This window comes from Helicoverpa armigera, chromosome 5 (genome assembly GCF_030705265.1).
Source record: "Helicoverpa armigera isolate CAAS_96S chromosome 5, ASM3070526v1, whole genome shotgun sequence".
Lineage (NCBI taxonomy): Eukaryota > Metazoa > Arthropoda > Insecta > Lepidoptera > Noctuidae > Helicoverpa > Helicoverpa armigera.
The window spans coordinates 12,641,255-12,665,457 of record NC_087124.1 but is presented as its reverse complement, the minus strand read 5'-3'; the positions used below and the strand labels follow the sequence as shown (position 1 = coordinate 12,665,457).

The 24,203-nt window shown below is 36.2% G+C and overlaps 5 protein-coding genes across 6 annotated transcripts; 2 read left to right on the top strand and 3 right to left on the bottom strand.

Annotated features, from left to right (window-relative positions):
• The first annotated feature begins 426 nt into the window (after positions 1 to 426).
• LOC110374634 (glycine--tRNA ligase) lies at positions 427 to 2,920 on the top strand. Its single transcript, XM_021332430.3, has one exon. The coding sequence runs from the start codon at positions 544 to 546 to the stop codon at positions 2,740 to 2,742; it is 2,199 nt and encodes a 732-aa protein (XP_021188105.3). The 5' UTR covers positions 427 to 543; the 3' UTR covers positions 2,743 to 2,920.
• A 416-nt stretch (positions 2,921 to 3,336) lies between these two features.
• On the bottom strand, positions 3,337 to 6,195 carry LOC110374660 (pre-mRNA-splicing factor 38B). Its single transcript, XM_021332480.3, has 7 exons — positions 5,987 to 6,195; positions 5,791 to 5,919; positions 5,286 to 5,410; positions 4,760 to 4,895; positions 4,295 to 4,508; positions 3,714 to 3,920; positions 3,337 to 3,602 (listed from the first exon to the last, which is right to left on the bottom strand). Exons 1-7 carry the CDS (start codon positions 6,000 to 6,002, stop codon positions 3,401 to 3,403), a joined length of 1,029 nt encoding a protein of 342 aa, XP_021188155.3. The 5' UTR covers positions 6,003 to 6,195; the 3' UTR covers positions 3,337 to 3,400.
• Positions 6,196 to 6,977: 782 nt separating this feature from the next.
• Positions 6,978 to 7,889, bottom strand: Ubl (ubiquitin like). 2 transcript variants are annotated; one of them, XM_021332410.3, is made up of 3 exons: positions 7,811 to 7,889; positions 7,524 to 7,704; positions 6,978 to 7,107 (listed from the first exon to the last, which is right to left on the bottom strand). In XM_021332410.3, the coding sequence occupies exons 2-3, from the start codon at positions 7,699 to 7,701 to the stop codon at positions 7,064 to 7,066; spliced, it is 222 nt and encodes a 73-aa protein (XP_021188085.1). In that variant the 5' UTR covers positions 7,702 to 7,704; positions 7,811 to 7,889; the 3' UTR covers positions 6,978 to 7,063. The 2 variants fall into 2 exon arrangements, with proteins under 2 accessions (XP_021188085.1, XP_063890621.1); XM_064034551.1 differs by having other exon boundaries at positions 7,524 to 7,701; positions 7,811 to 7,883.
• Positions 7,890 to 8,384: 495 nt separating this feature from the next.
• On the top strand, positions 8,385 to 21,162 carry LOC110374616 (surfeit locus protein 4 homolog). The gene is made up of 6 exons (XM_049842837.2): positions 8,385 to 8,544; positions 13,071 to 13,232; positions 16,369 to 16,470; positions 17,856 to 18,086; positions 19,089 to 19,268; positions 19,658 to 21,162. The coding sequence occupies exons 1-6, from the start codon at positions 8,494 to 8,496 to the stop codon at positions 19,742 to 19,744; spliced, it is 813 nt and encodes a 270-aa protein (XP_049698794.1). The 5' UTR covers positions 8,385 to 8,493; the 3' UTR covers positions 19,745 to 21,162.
• A 171-nt stretch (positions 21,163 to 21,333) lies between these two features.
• LOC126055105 (iron-sulfur cluster transfer protein NUBPL) lies at positions 21,334 to 24,175 on the bottom strand. The gene is made up of 5 exons (XM_049842836.2): positions 23,947 to 24,175; positions 23,492 to 23,663; positions 23,058 to 23,223; positions 22,259 to 22,443; positions 21,334 to 21,791 (listed from the first exon to the last, which is right to left on the bottom strand). The coding sequence occupies exons 1-5, from the start codon at positions 24,007 to 24,009 to the stop codon at positions 21,421 to 21,423; spliced, it is 957 nt and encodes a 318-aa protein (XP_049698793.2). The 5' UTR covers positions 24,010 to 24,175; the 3' UTR covers positions 21,334 to 21,420.
• Positions 24,176 to 24,203: the final 28 nt, after the last annotated feature.

Here is a 24,203-nt window from a genome sequence, read left to right as displayed (position 1 = left end):
TGATTTAAAGTGAGAAAGAGATGCTAAATCTCGGTGTTGCTAGTTTTGTAAGAGAAAGTATTTACAAGCTTGTTTTATTTTATGTTGTCGATCGATTTTAACTGATAGTCCCTTTTTTAGTATTTTTAAATACCAAATTAGTTGCTTGTTTAAAATGCTTTTCTGTAGACCTAAAGTTCCCGTAAACATTGTTTTAAAATCTGGTAGAATAATTAATGGCAGTTCAATAATTATTTCAGTCAATGAACGCATAATTTTGTGACGTTCAGAGAGTGACATTTTGGCTCACGTTTCACGTTTTCTTTTCCGTCAACGTAAGTGCAATGAATTGGAGCATTGGCTAGTCCTCGCATTCTCTTTCACTCGTGTGAAGTGCATAAGATTGTCTCACTCTTATGCTTAAAATCCATGAATTGTAATGAAATGCAAGTGATTGTGGATTTCTTGAAACTTTTGTAATTTCGTCATTTACCACGCGATCAAAAGCTAATTACCGGCTGCCAGATGGATTAATATTAAAGGAACGAATTTTCACTCAATTAAATGAGAAACGTTGTAGCGTTAGTATATAAGTGTAGTAGTGTATTTAGTAAAAACCTACCATCTATCTGCAGTCAAGTGCGATTATCTCACAATCAGTGGGGCAGCAATAAGCTTCACAGGAAGATCAAAATACCGAATCCTCAGAGAGAAATAATCATGGCTGATCCTAAAATTGAAGAAATACTGGCGCCGCTGCGGGCCAGCGTCAAAGAACAGGGTGATTTAGTCAGGAAACTCAAGCAGGAGAAAGCCCCAGAAATGGACGTGAAGAAAGCTGTCGCTGAACTTAAGGCTAGGAAGAAAGTTCTGGAGGACAAAGAGTTAAGTCTGGCTCCAGCAGAAGAACTTTTTGATCGCGCTAAAATGGAGGATCTTATTAAAAGGAGATTTTTCTATGACCAGTCGTTTGCTATCTATGGTGGCATCACTGGCCAGTTTGATTTTGGCCCCATGGGATGCGCTCTCAAGAGCAACATGATCCAACTTTGGAGAAAGTACTTCATTCTACAAGAGCAGATGTTGGAGGTAGATTGTTCCATTCTAACTCCTGAACCAGTACTTAAAGCTTCTGGGCATGTGGAACGGTTTGCTGACCTTATGACTAAAGATGTTAAGTCTGGAGAATGCTTCCGTCTGGACCACTTGATTAAGGCTCATCTAGAAAAGATCAAAAGTGAGAAGAACACAACTGCGGAACTCAAAGCTGAGATTGAAGATATTCTTGTAAAACTGGATGGTATGACAGCGGACCAGATGTCAGCTCTGATGCAAAGGTTCAACATGAAGTCCCCCATCAGTGGCAATGACCTCACTCCTCCAATTGAATTCAACCTCATGTTCAACACCCAGATTGGTCCCAGTGGATTAGTGAAAGGTTTCCTGAGACCTGAAACTGCCCAGGGTATTTTTGTTAACTTTAAACGCCTTTTGGAGTTCAATCAAGGCCGCCTGCCATTTGCCGCTGCTCAGATTGGCAACTCCTTCAGAAATGAAATCTCACCACGTTCTGGTCTCCTCAGAGTCAGAGAATTCACCATGTGTGAAATTGAGCACTTCTGTGACACTAAAGATCATCCCAAGTTTGATACAGTGAAGGACACCCAGATGCTATTCTACTCTGCTGATAGCCAGGAACAAGGCAAACCTGCTGAAATCATGACTATTGGAGATGCCGTCTCCAAAGGCATTGTTAACAATGAGACTCTGGGCTACTTCATGGCCAGAATCCACTTATACATGCTGGCTGTAGGCATTGACCCTAAGAAGCTGAGGTTTAGGCAGCACATGGGTAATGAGATGGCCCACTACGCCTGTGACTGCTGGGATGCTGAGTGCCTCACCAGCTATGGGTGGGTAGAGTGTGTGGGCTGTGCTGACAGGTCTGCTTATGATTTAACACAGCACACCAAAGCCACTGGCATCAGGCTAGCTGCTGAAAAGAAATTGCCAGCTCCCAAACAGATTGAAGTGGTTGAAGCTGTGCCCAACAAGGCAGCTATTGGTAAGGAATTCAAGAAAGATGCAAAACTTATCAATGATGGCTTAGCAGCTATGGACTCTGCAGCATTAGATGAACTGCAATCAAAATTGGCTGGAGATGGAGAATATATTCTGTCTACTCCCAATGGTGATTTCAAACTCACACCTAACCTTGTCAGTGTAAAGAAGACACAGAAAACAGTTCATGTTGAGGAGATCATCCCCAGTGTCATCGAGCCTTCATTTGGTGTGGGCAGGATCCTGTACTCTATCTTGGAACATAACTTTAAAATGAGAGAGGGTGATGAGCAGAGGACCTACTTCTCGCTACCAGCTACAGTCGCGCCAATGAAGTGCGCCGTCTTGCCGCTCAGTGGCAATGCGGAGTTCCAGCCATTCGTCAGGGAACTGTCCCATGGTCTGATAGACGCTGACGTGTCGCACAAAGTGGACGACTCATCGGGCTCGATTGGACGCAGATACGCCAGAACTGATGAGCTGGGTGTGCCTTACGCTATCACAGTCGATTTCGACACTATCAAAGAACCCCATACTGTAACGTTGAGAGAAAGAGATAGTATGGGACAAGTGAGACTGCCCCTGACTGATGTGCCAGCTGTTGTCAGAGACTTATCTAACAGCAAGATTTCATGGTCTAACATTGAAGAAAAATACCCCAAGTTTGAACAGCAGGAGGCGGTAAAAGGCGCTGCCGCGTAATATGAAGCAATGTGTTTGCTCAGCTGCATAGATCTAAAATAATATTCCATTGGATACATAATTTATTGTTAGCTTTAAGCTTGTCTATTGTTTTAATAATTTGAAATAATATCTAACTCTAGCTGCTTCTCAAGCAGTTTGCTTTTTACAATGGAATAAAATATATTTGAAATATGAACTCATCATTATTTCTTCATATAGATTATTACCGTTTTGTTATTACAAGAGAATGTATATTACATAATGATGTGTGCAATATGCAATTGAATCTCTTCTTCAATTTTATATGATGTAATAAATCGAAGATAATAGGGAATATTATGCATTGTTCAATGAAAAAACGCAATCTGTAATTTTCATTAGTCGCGCAATAATTAAATTCTTTAATCAAAGTGAGTCATTGTACAATCAAAACACTTTTGAAACAGAGTATACTCGAAGATGTTATGAATCATGACTAACTTCTGCCTTCAACCTATTTCAAGCATATGAGTAGGCCTTTCAATATTTTTTTTGTGTTATGAGATTGTTGTGTCCCAGAACTTTGAATGTTTCATTTCCTACCACAAAAAGGTTACAAGAAAAACACCGAAATCAAGAACATCATTATTATTCATTCATAAAGACACAATTATAACCATCTATGTTAAGCTGAACATTATCTGAAGCGGCGATCTCTGGATCTTGATCGGTGGCGCTGTCGATCGCGTGATCGCGACTTCTCCCGGTGGCGATCGCGGCGGTCCCGATCGCGACGGTCTCGATCGCGGTCACCACGGTCACGATCGCGGTCTCTGTCGCGATCACGATCACGGTCTCTGTTGTCGCGGTCGTCACGTCTCGTTCTGTCTTTTGAGTACCTGAAATATTAAAAATACGGATTAGATGCAATTATCCGGATATAGATAAAGTATGTACTGCCATAAGCCATCCCGTGATAAAAATGAGAAATTCACGAGAGGAAACTTTACCTATCATTGTCGCCGTAGTCACGTCTGTCTCTGTCATCGTGCTCCCTCCGGTCGGCGTCCATTCTGCCGGGGTTGTAGGGAGCGGGTCCAACGTTGCCTCCGCCCCCGCCCGCGCTGTTCCCGCCGTTGCTGGCTCCGCCGCCGCCGCCGCCGCGGTAGTTCGCAGCTGGCTTGTTAGCTGCTGACTGCCTGTTGTGCTCCCCTAGCCTAGTGTTTCAGTACTTTAGTAAGACTGGGTAGTTAGAAAAATATCCACTAGTTGTGCATATCTCTGTAATATTGATTATTGATTGATAGTTTATAGTATATAATAGTGAATATTCTAAACGAGTTCCTGATAATCCTCACGTTAGGCGGGATTGTCGTCAGTCGACTGCACAGGACTGCTAGAATCATCAGTGTGAAATGTTATGTTATGAATTATGATCAAGCAATAACATAAAGAAATATACTTTATTGAACTGAACAAAAATCGCAAATAGGATATGTCATGCTTTAAATTTTTTTTACTGGAAAATGATGATTTAACAATTTAGAACAAAACTGCTAAGGGTTAAGAGAAAGGGTACAAAGTTACCTACTTCTGTTCAATCTGCTTCTGGATGGGTACTGGTATTCTGGGGAAGAGAGTGCTGAACCAGTCCAGTTTGATGAGCATCTGTCTCACCAGAGCACCGATGGTTGTGGAGCCTCCGCCCCCGGCGCGAGGGTCTACCTCCTCTTCATCGTCTAAGTAGTCTGCATACCAGTCGAAGAGGTCTGCTGGGGGCTGTGTGTAGCGGATGTACATGAATCCTGGGAACATATTGCATATGAAGTTTAGAAATTAATCAATAATCTCTAAAAATACAAAAACAAATGTTTAACAGTTTACTTACAGGATCACTATTCCTATGATTTCATTAAAGTTATAATTATTCAAAGAGACATGATTTTAAACCCTTTTAATATTTTTTTTTTTATTCACAAGACGGTCCAAAGTGTAAGCATTCATTATGAACAAATAAGTTATACATAAAAAAGTATAATGTTATACTCATACCTACCGAGTGCTCTGATGTAGGGCGAGTCGGAGTGCTGCAGCAGGCCGTTTACCTGCTTACGTGTGAGACGCAATGTGTACAGCTTGTACAGCAGGCAGAATGCTGTGGACACGATACCGCCTGCGCCTACGCCGCGCACCTGTGAACAATCAGCTTTGTTTCATATCAAGAGATAATGATTTGAACTTCTGAATTAACAATGGAAATGTGGAATAATGTATCACTATATTTTAATGTTTATTTTAATTATTTGGGTAGGCAGTTGAAATATAAATGACATCAGCCAGAATTCAGCTCTCGAAAAAGGGTAGGATGCATTTGATGTTGATTAGGTACAGGGAATGCTCTGTACAGGGAAATATATAAGTGTGATGTCATAAGTAAATTATGGTTGTGGGAATTCCCCGTGCCTTCTATGGTAGATCCTCCACTCTATTACATGCATGTTACTTCAAAACTTAAAAGACAAGTGCCATAATAACTCTGAATAATACAACAATCAAAGTATGACACGGTTGAACATACTCACGCCGCCACACATGCCCGTCTGGCCGGCAGTCTTGCGGCTGCCCCTCTCCCAGGGCTCCAGGTGCTTCACCTGGTAGTAGATCTCGTCAACCACCTCGTGGTATGTCTTCAGCTTGAATAGGTGCACTGCAGATAATGGTAATCATAAGTTCGAGATAAACTATTCAGAGGTTTCATTTGTTACTGTTTCTGCTGTTTAAATTGATTATGTTTTCATTGTTTTGAGTTATAAAAACCTTATCAGAAGAAGCTTTTTTTATTAGTCATCAATTACATTGTAACGTGGGCATACGATTCAGTAGAAAAGTACAGTTTTATCAACATTTATGTTAATAAGTTCATGTCGTTAAAAACAGCGGGAAAACTGTTCGCCAGCCTTACGATTGCGGCGACTCAGTAAGCGGATCAGAAACAGTAACAGAAACATAACGGTAACAAACGAAAGTTAAATAAAGTGGAACAAACGAAGTCCAAGCTCCTGTGCGTTGGTATGTTTGCTTACCTACCTTTGAAGTAGCTAGAGCCCTGAATATTTGCTAATATTAGTGGGTTCAGGTTCATAGTCTGTTCATTACCCCATATTGGTAATATGTTATGTTGCTTGCCCGTCTTTGCAGGCTTTTGCTGGTTGAACTCTGAAAATCAACAAATATTAATCGCAAGTCCTAATGCTAATCACTCTAATATTGGCACGATACCCACCTTCAACTTCAGACATTATAACTACTTATAACACTATACTTATCATATAAACAATTATTTATAACGCTAATAGCACCGTCTTCATACAAGGAAAGTATAAGAAGCTAAGTTTTATCAATAAACAGACAAAAATTAAGATTTAATTTTTTCACAATTTGACAAAACAAAGTAAACCACAATGGCCGCCATTGAATGAATGAATGACAAAGACTACAAAACAAGGAACGAAGGAAAAAGTCTCGAAAACATAAACAAAACGGAAGTACTGAATGATATGATACTGAAAGCGATCGGATATCTTCCATGATATTTTCGTATTTATTTGTATTTCATTCTACTAAAAATGTTGTCCTAAAAAATCTAAAAGATCGATTGCGGACATTTAAATATTTATCTTGATAAAAACGTCTCTCTCGTCTAGACTCGCTCTTATAATGCAACGAATCAAACTACTGAACAGATTTTGATGAAACTTACAGGGCCCCGATTCTCCTAAATTAATAATGTCAAAATCGAATAGAAATCGAATCGCAATATGATTGTAATAGCAGTTTTAACCATATCGGGTATTCTGCTACTAATAAAAGACCAATCGTATTCGATTGACATTTGATTGGTGTGCGATTGGTCTGCTATTTTGATGATTTTGGTATATACGGTAGTTTGCTGTACAATCATTTTGCAATCGTAAATCATTTGCAGACAAAATGATTCATTATTGAATGACAGAAAAGGATAAAAACGTTTATTTCAAAGAAAAAATAGCGGAATGCCACAACCGTTTCAATAGCAATCGAGTCGGGATTGGGTCTCAGTCGAATCAAGTCGAACGTCAATCGAAGGTCGCTTAAGTAAAATTAGGAGAATCGGGCCCCAGTATAGCCTTTTACTACTTTACTAAAATTAAATGTGTTAGAAAAGAAATTGCATTGATTGAGGAAAAAATAAAGTTATCTAGGACTGTAAATGAATAAATAATAACATCAATGTCTTTAGTCTTAAAGTTTACTTATTAATAAATACAAGGTAGTAAAGTTAACATTATTATTTTATTGTATCAGACTCCATCACCAGCTCCTATTGGTAGTACAGTTCCAAGTTCATGCCGTCGTGGATTTCATCTGTGTTGTGAGTTGAGGTTAATTAATATTCTTTTCTTACTAGAAAAAACAAAAGGGAGAAAAAACAAATCAAGTACAAGTTGTTTTGATAAATCATTATTGTAGGCCCAGCCCTTTCCCACCCAACTATGTTGGGATTGGCTTCCAGTCTGACCGGATGCAGCTGCATACCCTTGTCTTACTAGGAGCGACTGCCTATCTGATCTTCGCAACCAAGTTACTTGCGCAATTTAGTTAACTCGGCAACCCAATATCCTTAGGTAAGACTGGTATCAAAATAAACAATGTCATTTTTACATCTTCCACTCTGAGCTTATGCTAAAACTATTTCTATCTTAATATGCTACCTGATGTATGATCGGGAAGGTCGTTTGGGACCTTAGGTAGAAAGATCTAAAGTATTTTGAAAAGGATACAGTCAGATAGCTTGATGTGGTCCTTAAACACTGTGTACCATTTCTTAAGGACGATTTTGTCGTATCGTGTGCCAGTTTGTGCTGCTATTAACTTTTTAAGGTCTCCAACTGTGTCATCTGGGTTGCATTTAACTCTCACTTTCTTTCCAAGACGATCATTGCAAGTTACTTCAAGCATCTTCTGAAAAAATAGGTTATCAAGTACAATGATTATGTTTATGTAGTATTCACTGATATTACAAGGTATCGCTTGCTGTTGCTGATAATTAAATAACGTTTTTACTTACTAGAAATGTTTTATTTTTAATTCCAAACAAATAATTATCACAATGAGCAATCGCTCTTTACCCGATCTTGCTTACATATGCCCATGCCCACAATAAAGATACTTTGACTTTGCTGGATCTTGCTTGATGACATATGCGTTTAGTAAATTCCTCACTATTAACTATAACAAACAAAGCATTAACTACCAAAAAAAATAACATCAATTTTATCGTAGTCCCTCCATTCACTCTAAAGGAGTAGCAAAGCTTTGATATAAGCATAGATTTTATTCGATAAAATAGAATCGGTTTATAATTAGACTAGTATAATAAAAATAAATATTACGATAAGTGAAAAAACCAAACGTTGCTATCAGTTTGACGTTTTATCACATACAAGCATGAATCTGAATAAAAACATCCGGATCGTTGTCTATTTCTTTAATCAAAAAACTGACAAAATATAAGTAAAGTTTTCGAAATTTTTGGTAAAATAAATTACAAATTAATTTCATTATAACTCATTACTTTTTTTTTCGTAATTATGAGATAATGAGCTTAAGATAATTAGTTGAACAGGAAGTGTATTCCAAATTCCAACTGTCCACACGTCATTCGACGGCGAAGGACTGACGTGACGGTTTCGTTTCGACGGCAGTGAAATTTCATTTTTTAGTGAATGTGCTTGTGAAACGGCTTTAAAAATGCAAATTCCAAACGAATATGTGTCTACAGCCGAGGATGTTGCAGATCAGGTAGGCTTTTCATGGAATATTCGTATGTTTCTGTGTATTAATTTGTTTGGAATGGGTAAATTGAAATCGTACTTTGGATGGGATTGTCACGTCACCGAATTTATTTTCTTGTTGGCGCTTCTTGAATGTGTTGAATCGCATATGTAGGATAATATAAATAGTATAGTAGTAAAGCTGCCTGGTTGCCAAAGTAAGAAAAACCGTCATATCATAACGCGTCAGTGATGTTCAGTGAGAAAACTAAAACAGCTTTGTAAGTTTGTAGTCCTACAGATGTCTCACCCTTTAACCTACTTATCTTTTGATTTCATAAGTTAAATTCGTGCAGTTATACACTACCAGATAGTTACTCTAACTCAATAATCAAGTCTCATTATTGCAAAACTATTTTGGACACTAACTTGCGATTTGAATGAAAGAAAAGCTCTTAGAACCAGTAATGTAAACATCATCACCAAAATTGTCAAGTGATTAATTACTTAAAAGATTTGTTAATTATCCTGATTTAAATATTAAGTATTGTATGTTGACAAAAGTAATGGCAGTAGTATGCCTACAGTATAAGTTTTATCCTCTTCTAGGTAGATAACAAATCTATAGCAATACCATTTAATGTTATGGGCCCTGAGCAGTGTGTAATGTTATTACAAAACATACTTTATCTCCTCAACCAGCCCATGACTATAATATTTGTACTAGACTACTGTACTATGTACTTACTACCTAGCTATACCATATACTTACAAAAGTTGTAAGTCTGAAATGTATCAAAGTTTATCTATTTAATTTAAAAAAAATTAATTATATATTTGACCTGCCTTTATTACCACAAGCACCTTTTTGTAACACAATGATGTGTAAAATCTTAACTAAAAATGTGAATAGAGCGGAAGGGAAGAAGGTACTATAGGTTGGTTGTCACCTGTATTATCAGAAAACTATGTAAATATGTAGAAAAAGAGTCTACTCAGTTTGTACAGTAGAAAACTAATATGCTCAGGCTTTCATTAATTTAATAATAATAGTTTATACCTACTCGAATGGGAATATGATCTTTAAAAAAAAATATTCAGTTACAAGTCTCATAGACAATAATTTAACTTTTACTTTTTAGCACCTTTCACTTGCTTCTGGTCTGTTTATGTCTATCATTTCCCACATACACATCTTGAACAAGTCTTATTTATTACTTATCTCTTTACTTACTTTTATTTAATATCTCATGAAGTTAGTTGAAGAGAAACATAAAATTGTTTATATATCTGTTCGGATTCAATGATTAATGTGTAAATAGTGAAACTTTCATAATAAGGAAATGATTGTGCCAGGTCATGGTTTAAGTAAATCTGTTTATAGAAATAACTTACCGAGTTGGTGAACCATGGTGTGAATTTGATTAAGATTAATATGTCAACCTCTGAAGCCAATAAACATCATGTTTACTTGATAATCTTGTTCATGTAATGTGTAAGTGCTCTTATCACATATGTATTTCAATAATATCTAGGTAGCAGCTAACTTTCCAGACTTGTACCTGGTTAATTCCACTGTACTACAGACAAACATATTTAAAGAAGTTTTATACCATACTCGTTTTTGACAGACATCAAGGGGTGTACCTGTACGGTTGCGGGTAACTGGGTTGTTTAGGTCAGATAGGCAGTCGCTTCATGTAAAAGACTGGTTCTCAGTGGTATCTGGCTAACACTGGAAGCTGACTCCAACATAGTTGGGAAAAGGCTAGGCAGATGATGTTATATGACATCTCCAGAGATGATGAAAACCCACTTATTTATCATCTTCTTGGTTATTCCAGAAAATCGGTTATGATGTTGATTTTTGCTATCAATTAAGTAATGATAAAGTAGTTGGTAACTTATCTTAGTTTCAGTAAGGCATATTAAGTAATTAAATTATGAAAATTAAAGCCAACATGCTGTATCTTATCTTTGTTGCTGTACTATCAATTTCATCAAAGTGTGTGTAACATTATATAAAATATTACAATATTTATTGATAAGTTGGGAATTTTATCCAAGGCATGAATGGGGTTTTTCTAATTTGTGTGGAAACAGTAATGATCATTTTACTGTAAGTTAAATAATGATTATTATCCAGTAATGACATTTTAATTAGTTATGATTGGGAATGTAAATAATGTAAAATAAATAACTGATTGATTGGTCATTTACTATCACTTTTTTTCACTTTTTCCGATTTTGATCACTGTCAAGTGCATATTTTTTTGCAATATCTGGGTCAGATATGTTTATACATCTGAGTGTTGCTGCAAGACACCAAATTGCATACTTGTTATATCCATGTATGTATAGATTGTGGAATGCAGATGTTTCACATTCCCTGATCATAAATCTTTAGTAATAATAATTCTTGAAGCTCTACTTTACGATTTGTCCAAAGTTGCCGAAAATACAAAATTAACTGAGTAAATCCTGAAGTAAATGCAGTATTTAACAAATATTTTTTTGAATATTGGTTATTAGTATTTTCGGATATTATTGGATTTCTCAATTTTAGTAGTATTTAATTTAAAAAGGGTACCAAAAAATAACATTTTTGATTATCACAAAATTACGTTTAAAAGCAGCTTTAGTAGCATACGTTTTATAATAGTGACGAAAGCATTATGTTAGAAACTAGTTTTAAGCTGCCATAGAAAGGTGAAAGTGTGTTGAATGGCCCGCTACTTCATCATTTATGATATTGGTTTTTGTTCTATAAGTCTTGCATAGAATCCATACGTCATTTTCCTATGCCATTTTTTTACCGACTTCAAAAAATGGATATTCTCTGTTTGACCGGTATGTAGGACGTACTGTAGAGTAAATCTATAGGCACCGTGCGTAAACTATAGATGGCGTTATAATCCCGACAGTAGAGACACCGTGCGAGTAAAAAAGAAACTTCCCGGACCCATTGGTTGTTACCACTGTCTGTGTTGGACCCACTGTCTAGTCTGTAAATGTGATTTTACAATGATTAAAAATATAAAATACAATGATTAAAATTATAAAATATGGTTTTCTACCAATAAACAATGATGGTCAAAATATATCAAAAGGCCAAAAGCTATTCGAGTCGGGCCATGTTTTTGATGTCATAGAAACAGTTGGCCAAGAACAAGAAACAATATTAACTGGCAAAATTGGGCAAACCAACGTACCGACAGTTACTGGGATATGATAAAGGAGTGACAATGGCAGAGTTATTTCCAACTCCACCAATAAGTATTAAACTTAATAATTTGATGGAACAACAAATCAAAGGATCTTTCTACAGCTACTTTAGGAGAATCGTTAGCTCATACACCTTTGTACAAAATTTTACAGTTAGTAAGAATTACTGATAAAACAAAATTAAATCAAAGAACTAACCATCTAATGCTAGAGATTTTCACATTGCAGAGCTTTGCTATTTATTATTACTCCTCTGAACTAACACTACCAAAACATTTATATGACTTTTATAATGATAAAGTTTGTTGTAATGTTGATTCTGGTGTTTTACAACTGCATTTATCCATTTAATTCTTTTATCCCTAAGCCATGGCATGTGAGTACTATTAGTAGGGAAATAGTAAAATTTTACACCCTTGGAGTTATTTTTGGATGTCTTACAGCATCCAGCAATACAACAATACATTTTGATAACATAAATTAGCAAAATTTTACACGAATGTTCAGAATTTTTTCCATGGTTTGATAGTACAATTTTTGACACTTCAGGGAAAAGTTTCGGATATAAGTCACGAGATGGCAGGGTCATCGCTACGCACGGTGCCTATATAATAGTTCGATTATTGACGTGTGCTTAAAGTAGCGTGTGTCGACAACAATTTCTGCATTTATTGTAATGAGGAAAATCGAATACGCACGAATTACATAGTCTAGTCACTGTATCATAGTTGAAGTTATTTATATACCTCCACGTGTATTTACTTACTATTTCGATTTCGTCGTGTTAGTCTAAAAGTTCAATAGTCTATTATCACGATTATTTCGTTCAGATTAATCAGGTGGTATATTAGTAGGTACAGTACTCTCGTTTTTCCTCAGTTATTTATTTTAAGACTGGTTTTCTTATTCCTCAGGGATCTATATCCTACTAATAAAAGTCATCATCAGCATGATCAAGGAAGCCAGTAACAAAAAATTGCAACGTAACACCGTAGTCAGCATGTTTTGTCAAAGAGATGCTACATGATACTTAGCACAAGTTTCAAAAACCTGTTCTGAAATGTAGAATTCCTTGAACCCCACGCCTCTCGGTCACCGGTAACCCCTAATAAACGCATAAGTATGTAAGTATACTAACTAGGTATGCTAGGGAACTTCTTGTTCAACTTTCTAGAAGTGGTGACATTCCATTTTCAAAAATAGTCTTTGGTGTCACAATTGGTGTAAGAAGAGGTTGTGCTTACATTCCATTTTCAAAAATAGTCTTTTTGGAGCCACAATTGACGAAAAAAGAGGTTGTCCTTCATTCAAACTTCTTTGTCCACCCAGGTGATCCGCAAAGGCAAGAATGTGCTGCCAACAGTGGCGCGACTGTGCCTCATCTCCACATTCCTGGAGGACGGGCTCCGCATGTGGTTCCAGTGGTCGGAGCAGCGAGACTACATGGACATGTCATGGGGATGCGGCAAGTTCCTCGCCACAATGTTTGTGGTGAGTATTTTGGAAGCTTATCTTATTTTCCTAGTTCTTCACTAAGAGCTGGTGTGGTTTTACATACCTAATGTTTTGTCCCACGAAAGCAGGTAAACTATGCTTGTGTGTGTAAATGTACGTGCATATTGGCTTCACTCGTTAAACCTCTTAGCGCTGAAGAGATCACGCGTATAAAGTCCATGTGAACAGTTTTACACACACAAGTGTGGGATATTATATGGTAGTGATTTAGACGAAGCTAAAAATAAATTTTGTCAAAATCATACAAGTTCCATAAGCAGCGCTCAATGGTATTACGAAGTCGAAACCACATTTGCAATTTTGGTAAGTATGCTTATTGCTGTTTTCGTTGGAATACGTCGGTATAAATCCTTGCTGAAGCCCAGAAAGTGAAACATTTTACGTGTTCATAATTCTCCCTATTTATTGGATTATTTATTAGTTAGCGGCCCCAAAACTGCGTATCTTTGCTACTACAGATTACTTACGTCTTCTTTACACCCTACTGATTATCGGCATACCCAATCGAAGTGTTTAATAATTATCGTTTGTTTTAAATTCATCTTTTTATATCAAAGCGCAAGTCATTTATCTCCACATGTTACCTATAACATTAGTTATCTTATAACCTATTTTTACATAAATTATTAGCAATTCAGCAATTTCCGTTCAAAGCTATAATTTTGCCATGGGATTTCATTTAACAATCACGAAAATTGAAGATATTTATAAACCTTACATCCCACGAGAATTTTTGCTGTTTATTTGGGATATGTTGAAAAGTTTGATTCTTTGTTTATTCAATACTTTGGGAACGACTTGTTGGATCCGAGAAAATTTAAACTTTTGCACACAAATACTTCCGCCCTTAATTCACTGACAGCCTCGCATAAAATAAAAAACTTAAGATACCAATATAATTCAAATGCCAAGTATACTTCATGCTACAAGGCAGCTATTAAATTAACGCAATATTTATGATTACAGCATGTTATTAGTAAGTTGAGACAACAAATAAATATTGAATTTTGGCACCGCACACGACATCTTGCACTGTCACATCATCTTTATATGCACGTGTTGCTAATTACTTATCGATATTGTATTTACGTATTATTGTTTGGTAATCAGTGCCAAAATGGGCTTCTGTTTGCATTGTTTTGGGACAATCACATCCTTGTTGAACTTTGAGGAATATTAATTAGTATACAGCCATTTTATATTTAGCGAGTTAGTTTTTTCGTTTATCAATATCATAACACTCACAAAATCTGCTGATAAATAAATGAACAGGAAATTCTGAGTTTTTTGATAAAGAAATAGCCAGAAAAGGTGAGCTTCTGTTTTTGGATTCAGAAATAGCCACAAAGGGATTCCGAGTCTTTTCATCTTCTTGTTTTTAACCAGTATCATATCTCGGGGACAGCAAGGATAAATGACGAGAGAGGCGTCATAGATATCGCACCAGTGCCAGAGATTGCAAAAGAAATAACTTACTAACCCGCGATAAATTAAGAAAACACGTATGAATAAAAAACATACCTTTAGATAAATAATAATTCGTTCTCATCCGAATTGAGAACCTGCCCGTTTTTGGGATGTCGATAAAAAACTGATTTCTGCTGTAGCTGTGGTTTGCAGTTACACAGCTAAAATATACAAGCGATAAAGAACAATGAATTAACTTGATAATTTTCCTTATTTCTCAATCAACCTGTTTGTTGCTGTGACCGTAGAGTCCAACAACATATTGATAAGGCACAATATGTTATATAACTATAACATGCAATGCAATTTATTATTCTTAGGATCCGTATAGTCCAGTTTGTTCCACCTCCGTTTGGGCTGCTTTAACTGCATCAGAGATGGGAATAGTAGTAGTAATTTCTGCACATATAATTTCTGTCGTAGATACCCAGTCAAAAAGTCTTGTTTCGGTCTTAATCAACGAGCAATAACTAAACTGACGCCTTGAACATGACATTCTTATCGGCTACAAGCTACAACTAGTGAATTTACTAATCAAGTGGTCGAAGCCCGAATGTATTGTGAATGAATAAGAGCGTTGCTATAGCAACGAGTCAATAAAAAATCGTGTTTTCGGCCAGTCGGCCCAGTACAACTGTACCTGTATACTCATGACTTCATGTACCGTTTCGGCACATCACTTTCGCTTTTTCTACGAAGCACTTTCGCGCGCAGCTTTGCTTTTTAATTGGCGTTTAGTTTTTGCTCAGTTTTGCTTGAAGAACATAATGATAGTATTAGTTTTAATATACGTGGTATCTTTTTAAAAATAAATGTTATGTTAGAAGGCGAATTAATAACGTTATTTTTTGGTAGTCGGTTAAAAGGTTAATATTGATATAAATAGAAGTCGAATTCGCCGTATTTGAAGCATATAACAATGTTAACCTTTTCAAATTATGTGCTCGTTAGTCTGATTCCTAGCTAGTTTTCATATATGTAGTTACAATTGAGATAACATTACCTTTACGTAAATTCGTCACAGACACAGCCTACATTTAGTACTGAATCTATGCATGTTATTGTACTAATGTCCTTCAAACTGTAGCGTGTAATTTCTACTACATTTGCCCAATAATTACCCGAATGGGGGACTTATAGCCCCGCAGGAGGCTTTTGTCTGGTAATTAAATGTAATGGCTTTTATTGTGTTACGAATATTCACTTAGCATTCGTTTATTGATTAATCAGATTATAATAGATGATGAGTAACTGATCGGTACCCATACGGGTGACTATTTGTGTATCTTCATTCAAGGAAAACATTTGATTTGACTTACAAAAATGTATATTGCAATTCAAATACTTGGTATCTTTGACAGGTGGATTTTTATTTTCGTAGTCCGTGACTCATTTGCTTTTGAAGGAAAACCAAATTGCCCTTTTTCCTGCTTTTCTCCTCCAAGTCAAGATTTAGATAAAGTACCGATTGAAAGTTATAAGCCAAATACTTACACATGTAGGTGTATGTTATTTGCGTTATTAATGAAACGTTGTTATTAGGTAGTTGAAAATTTAAAATTTACAAATTATTATTTTTTCATATACCTATTTTTTTTTAATTTATGCGGTATTTCTAGCTAAAGTATTATTGTATTATTTACAGATAATAAACTTAGTTGGTCAACTGGGTGGCTGCGTGATGGTGCTCGGCAGGCTCAAGGTGGACATCGCGTGTGGAGTTCTATTCTTCATCGTTGTATTACAGGTGAGAAGAATTTATCAAGTTCCTTACAAAAATCCTGGAAGAAATCACTTACTTACATCCGAATAAGCCATAGTTACTTGTGTGTGTGATATGCTAGATAAATATTTTGATATTATAAACAGGAAAACTTTGTTGGTTTGTAATGGATAAACTCAAAAACAACTGGACCGATTTTCAAAATTTTTTCATCATTAGAAAGCTACATTTACTGCGAGTAACATAGGCTATATTTTATCCCGATACGCGCAGTACTTCCCATGGGACGCGGGTGAAACCGTGGGAAAACGGCTAGTGTTAGATGTGTAGATGCATATAGTCTTTGTATGCGTAAGATAAGGAGGTTTCAGTATTGAATGAGTCGTGAAAAAACTATGTATATGACACACAAAAGTATTTATGTCTCTCCCGGTTTTTTGAAATTAAAATTCTATATATGTCTGGTTTTCACCAGTACGTAATCTTCTCCGAAATGTTGAACATTACAAAAATACCAGTGATGATAATATTACAGTTCTACATACTGTATTATTTCCGCGTAAATTGTTGCTCTTAGTCGATGTATTGTAAAGTCCAGATTTAACGCCGTGATTTCGTTTGGTAAAACCCAATATCACTGATCGACCTTTGAACTCAAAACACGTCAGTGACAGTGACACCCAAAAATCCCCATCTACTACTAATTTATCAATTAGAACTAGTTAAAATCTCAATTCCAACTGGACCTTTTGGAAATAAATAGGGATAATGAATGCATTTTGATGTCATCTTCATCTTAAAAGTAGAAGGTTCAGTTTAGCTAAAATAGCTAAGTTCTTGGTTTGGTATTTAGGAAGTATAGTAATTTCGGTGATTTCCTTCCATGTAATATTTATTTTCTGTACGTTCATAGTGAATACTTAGGTAATTGGCCAGTGTCACGGTCACCTCACCTCAGGGTCATTATCCCATCAAGACACAATGACCAACATTATTTTTATTCAGCATCCAAAACTATTTCCCTATTTATTTGTGCGTACTTCCATTTCCTGTTATCAGAGGTTTTATAAACAATTAAGTATAGGTACTGAATATTGCGATTTTTAAGCTTGTCATTATGACTGCAGTATTTTTTACAAGTGTTTCTCATGCTTAGCAAGCGTTTCTTTCGTTAAGATAAAGCTAATTACTGACTGTAAATAATAACACATTTTTCCTTATGTACTAAAAATAGTAATGTTTCACCTGCTAGTCACTTCACAGAGTATTAAAAAAATGGATTTGAACTACACAGATTTTATTCTATCTTTATTTATTCTCTATCTTTGATTAGACATCTTCCAGTTCAGCAGATAATTCCCCAGACTGCATTCAGTAACCATTCTCTAATTATATTAATTCTTTTCCAGACCTTCGCCTACAGTATATTATGGGACATGCAGTTCTTGCTGCGTAACTTGGCTCTCATCGGAGCCCTACTGCTCGTGGTAGCGGAGGCCCGTGCGGAGGGGCGCAGCCTCTTCGCGGGCGTGCCTTCGTTAGGCGAGAACAAGCCCAAGACTTACCTGCAGTTGGCTGGCAGGATTCTGCTTGCTTTCATGTTCATCACACTGCTGAGATTCGAAATTTCCTTCTTGCAGGTTTGTACAAAAATATAAAAAGTCTACAGTATGAAAATACGTCTTCAAATGCTATATAAATAAATGTCTCCTGAAGTGGTATTCCAAAGATGCGGAAGCTTTGAGATTATTTTGTTAGACTAGACCTATTTGGTTGGTTAAATTCAGTTTTAGCCAAAAACCATGCTTGAGATGCGTGAATTAATTTGAATATAGACTGGTTAGGACTGATTTCATAGATAAAATTTATCATTTTATTACGAAAATTATAATTTACAGTTGAATTTTTACATACTTTGGAGACAATTTCTACGAAAATGTTTCGTTACGAACCAGCCAGCGCTTTCGAGAGTTGTATAAGCTTGAGCAGAAAAAGTATTAAGAAAGAGCTACTACTACGCGTGTTGCTTTACGCGTGTAGTCGAGAATTTCGACCTTAATATATTTCCCCTCTTAACCTTTACTTACTCAGAAATAATGAGATTTATGGAAACTAGGAATAACGTGTCCAACTCATTGAACACATTACGTTAGTGACGTCATGATCTTGCGGAAATTTATTAATAGTTCACCGATTAATATGAATTTTACCTACATTATGTGTTATAATAGATTCACTCTCGATTTTGTTAACCTGTTTTTGAATATTGATAAGTAAATCAAGGTTAAATGACAGACAATTCAAGTAATGTCTGATGTAGGCACGATGTGGAAAGAGATGCATGCGTGTATGTCATCTTCTTTACTTGATAATTTGCAAAAGGAGACATGTATTATGTTTATTGACCAATTATATGCTAAATGCAAGGTTATTAACACAATAGCTTTCACAAAAAACTATTTACATAGTGAATCTGTGAAGAATCAGAAATCTGTGGAGAAAACTTTAGCACCAGCTTCCAGGCTTCCCCCATCAGGGAATTTTTCTTCAAATTCCACTGGATCGTATTCCCTCAGTAACAGGCGCAATGTTCAATGACGACAAAAAGTTTGACTCGAACTTTTCTTCCAACCTTTTTCCAGATCGTGCAAGACCTACTCGGCAGCGTGCTGATGATCCTGGTGACAGTGGGCTACCGCACCAAGCTGTCGGCTCTGATGCTGGTGGTGGTACTGTCTGTGCTCAACTTGTACCACAACGCGTGGTGGGCTGTACCTTCATACAAGCCGCTGAGGGACTTCCTTAAATATGACTTCTTCCAGGTATGCTCTTACTACTTAAGGAAATACATGTTAGGTGTGAACTAGTATATTTAGTATTTGATTTGAGGGTGTAACAAAATAATCGCTGTATCGTGATATATTTATGTGCATCCGACTGCAACAAAATGTTTTTGGTTGGATTTTTAATCATCATGATAAGGAATTCTGTGGCAGAAGATCTGAAATAAGAAAATATTTAAAGTTGCATCAAGTAGTCAACAGTTTGTTTCCTTTCCTGTATTGTTTGGCGTAAATTGAGCCTATGCAAAGAGAATAATAGGTTGCCAGTAGAATGAAACAGTTTTTAATAACAAGCTTTTTGAGATAATCGAATGTTAATGTAATAGAAACTGATGGGTACTTAATAATGTTTTGTTTTTTTTTTTCAGACCTTATCAGTGATTGGCGGTCTCCTAATGATCGTATACCTGGGCCCCGGCGGCGTCAGTATGGACGAACACAAGAAGAAGTGGTAGAATCGGCCCGCGGTGTGTACGATGTATGCACAGTGAAAGACAATTGATATTTTAATCATAAGATGTTATGGTGCAAGAGGAAAGAATAATATTTCATACAATTCGGTGTTTTATGTGACAATCTGACTAGTCGACAATTGTGAACATTGAGCTTACTTCCATATCCTGTTGTGTTCCGTTCGTGTTATGGGCAGTTTGCTTACATTTGTGTATCACCAAGATTTATGATTCATGAACACTCTTAATAAATAAATAAATTGTTGGACAATGCACATCGAAAAATGATGACAAGGATTCTAGTCTTGCTAAATGATGTTGTATAAATTCTTTTTTTAAATAATTGAAGAATTGATGACCGCAAATTGCCCGTAACACAAAACAATTGGTGTCAACACAAAATTTTATATAAAAGTGCACGTATTTGGTCGATCAATAATAATAAAATAATTGTCGGGTCATTGACCTACATTTTTGATAACAAACCGATATATCCACGGTTCATGATTTCAATATCGTCAATTTTTATATGATAGGACTAGTATTTACCTGCCTAGCACTGTTTAATAGATAGTGTCTGGGATCCCGACGATAGACACTTGAATTCAGCATTGCATGTAAGACCTACACAGCGACGAAAAACATGGCAGAGTAACCTTACAAGTTCGTAGAAGACATATTTGGGTTACGTCACGACAGCCGCATAAAATGCGGTGGAAGCTATCATATTTTTGGTATTATTTAACGTTCATATTGAACGCGACGTAAGCTAAATATGTCGTCGAATTTGGTACAAGAGGAAATATTACGCAAGTACATACCACAATGAGTCACTTTCGATTGCTTGGTTATGGCGATTCAAAACATTGAGATTGTTTTTGAGCTCGTGTTAGTATCAGACAGTCAATGCTGCGTTCAAGCGTGCCAAAATAGTAAACTCCTTCCTTTCCCGCGTAGACGTGATATGTTCTAAGCGGGGCCCTTCGCGTGTAAGTGTATGTACTCAGACTGAACGTAACCCGCTTTCATTCTCTATACCGTCACATTTTCATTCCGTTTTTCTAATTGTTGTGATTAAATGTAAATATTTATATAAAAATATATCTATTTTGTACTTACTGACTGAATAACAGACAACAGATCTTTGAATGTAAACGCAAATGCTCTTTTTATGAATTTTAATATTCCAGTAGCCATAAGTGAAACTTTGGTATCACAATTCGAAGATTTGTGCTTCATCTTCCTTATAAAATAATAAAATGTAGTCATAAAAACATAAATAATTTGATTTATCTAAAGTATTTAAAAGACACATATTTTTGTATTATTATTTTTTTATTTATTTTCTTAAGTTTCAGTTTGGCCATAGATGATAAAGATTCCTGAAAATATTGTTCCGAATAAATTTTTACATAATAAAAGTGCTTTTGTTATTTAAACTGTTTATTATAATTCTCCTTAATTGACTATCTTACACTCTCTAATAAATAACAATAATTAATAAAACATTGCTTCATTTAATATCATTCTTTCGCGTCGTTGCATTTGCGTTCCACTACAAGCCTAGTCTGAGAAAAGTACACAACACAGTTTTATTATAAAACGTTTATTTGTATATCAATAAAACAGTAATATAATATAACAACAACTACAGGTGAACACAAGTACGTATTGTGCGTCTACTCTTTCGCCTCCACTTGTGCTTTATCCTTATTCTCTATATATTTAAACACTTTGTTAGCTAGCAGTCTATATTTCTCTGCGTGCGTGCTGTCTGGGAGCGCGTAGATGGCTGGTTTCCCACTATTTATGCACTCTGACATGTTGTGGTCGACCTCAAAGCTCTCAATAATCTCGAGACCCATTTGGTCGGCAGTTTGTTTCGTGTCGTTACCAAAAACGAAGTTTTTAGAGCCGCATTTATTGCAGATAGCGTGCGACATATTTTCCACCATGCCAATGATAGGAACTTTCAGCTTCTCAAACATGTTGACTCCTCGTTTCGTGACTTGAAGAGCTGCTGACTGGGGCGTAGTTACTACCAGAGCTCCTAAAAAGAATAAAATAAAAATATACGTCGTTACACTTACAACTAGAAACTGAATTTCTTCTAGACAACCAGAGCATTGCTCAAGCAAATTGACACATGCCATTTCTTGTGGATTACTTTGCAAGAGTATTGAGTTGTGCTGTCGAAAGTATGTGGCAATGTGATGCAAAACAAGTAGGTCATGGTTACATTATTTCCAATCTGTAAACAGTGCGCATTTGGCGAGTCTTAAGTTAGCTCAGAAGATAAGTTAATTTTAGAAAGACTATTTCGCCAATCATCTAACTTGAGGCGGATTAGGGTACATCTCGTCCACAAGCAAGATGTAGGTACCCTTAGGTCAGATGTTGGTGTCGGATTCGCCACGGAAAACCTACTGGGAGTAAAGAGGCCGACTGGAGTAAATGTGGGGGTTATACAACTTGCGATTTTTTAAAATGCTGCATCTTCCATGGTGTAAGTCTCACCATCTATAGGTAAGTTCTGTGCTAGCGACAGATGCGTGTCCCCAGTTCCTGGCGGTGTGTCCACCACGAGGCAGTCGAGCGGACCCCACGCCACGTGCCTTGTCAGCCTCTCTAGCGCCTGCATCACCATCAGCCCCCGCCATACTACTGCGTTCTCTCCGGAAACTAGCAGGCCCATTGACATACTGAAACAATGATTTTTTTTAACCAATGTCCCAAAAAAGAGGTTATTTATTTCGATTTGTATATGTCCTTGTCAGTGATTATTTTAATGTTGATAAATGAATGAATGTAAAGTTTTACATAAGCCTGTTACATATACAATGATGTACAAAATGCAGTCAGGACTTAATAGCTTATGTAAGCGTCAGGCCATTTGCTGTCAAGGCGAGCAAGGTGTAAAATGTTTCATTTAAATTCATGAGTATAGGATGATAAGTTTATAGTGGGATAAAAAGTAAACTTATCATCTTTAGAGAGGTCAAGACCCCTATGTATTGACCAACTGTTTAAAGTTCTATATATAGCTTTTGATATACATACATAATCCAACATACATGTTGGATTGTATTATTTGGTGTGTAAGTTTATTTATTCGGGTTTCCCCTTATTCCAGGAAGGAGTTCCAGTACATAGTTAAAATAAAGCCTATGTAAATAATGGACAGTTTATCATTCTGATAGTGAATTAATTTTTAAATGAATCATGGTTTCTGAGCATATTCATCACACATAGGTATAAATCTCTTCAATAAAAGTGTAAAAGTAACTACCCTTTTAAAATTTTAGGAGACCCTCACCATTTAACACCGTAGTTGAGCAAAGGCTCTATGAGATGGTCATCATTCAACATGGGTTCTCCATTGACGTTCATCATGAGAGGCACCGAGGGACCAAAGACATCAGCATCCAGCAGACCAATCTCCTTGTCTGGCTCTATCACCTTCATAGCACATGCGAGATTCACTGCAATAAAAAAAAAAGTTATTAAAACCTCATTCATTGTTTAGTAGCCAAATAATTGGTTTGGGGCTAATGGATGAATATAGAATTTATTGATTACTTTTGAAATAGATCTTGTTCATATTGATCCATGAAAATATACCACTGAATAATCAGTTTTGTTTCTTGATTATAGTGGGCTGTATAACATACTTTGGAACTAAAGTTGTGCAATCTTCACAAAAAAAAATGAATTAAAGCATAGGTGGATTTATGAAAGAAAAATACCCACCAGCAGTAGTAGTTTTTCCAACTCCCCCTTTCCCAGAGGCAACAAGGATTATGCTCTTAACTCCTGGTAGTGGCTTCCTCTCTGGCAGTCCTTTGGCCATAACTTTAGCTCTATGCTCATTTATCTCCTCCTTGGTATGTTTCAGACGGACTGAATAGCTACATGGTAAAGTCTACGAGAAAAAAGCATGTAATTAGTGTAAGAGCCTGGCAAATTGCTATTGAATTTAATGGAACCAGTGACTACATATAAAATTATATGGATGTAGATTTGTAATTTTCATAAACATTTTTGTGAACAAATTTGAGACTGTTTTACTTGTTTTAGTGAGCATAATTGCCTGCCATAGTTTCAGGATAATCAGGGGCAGCAGCAGAAATTGTATGCAGCTGTAAATATATATAATAAAACTTAATTTGTTAAATAAACATAATGATGAAATCGTGGATACATACAGTGTTCAAATTGGTGTTCGATAAAACGCCATATACTCGCTGAAAAGCTCTTTGGAGATTCATAATTTGTATCAGTTCTTGTCGGCAAATTCACGTAGTTATCTAACAGCCTCTTTATTTTTTATTAAAGCAATTCTTTTGAAAATTCGCGAATCGAGTCGCAAAAATAAACTCGTTCAGAAATGTAATTGACAACCGAAGCGAAATCGATCACATTGTTTCTGTCAATTTGACTGCTTGTCAATCAACGTGCACAG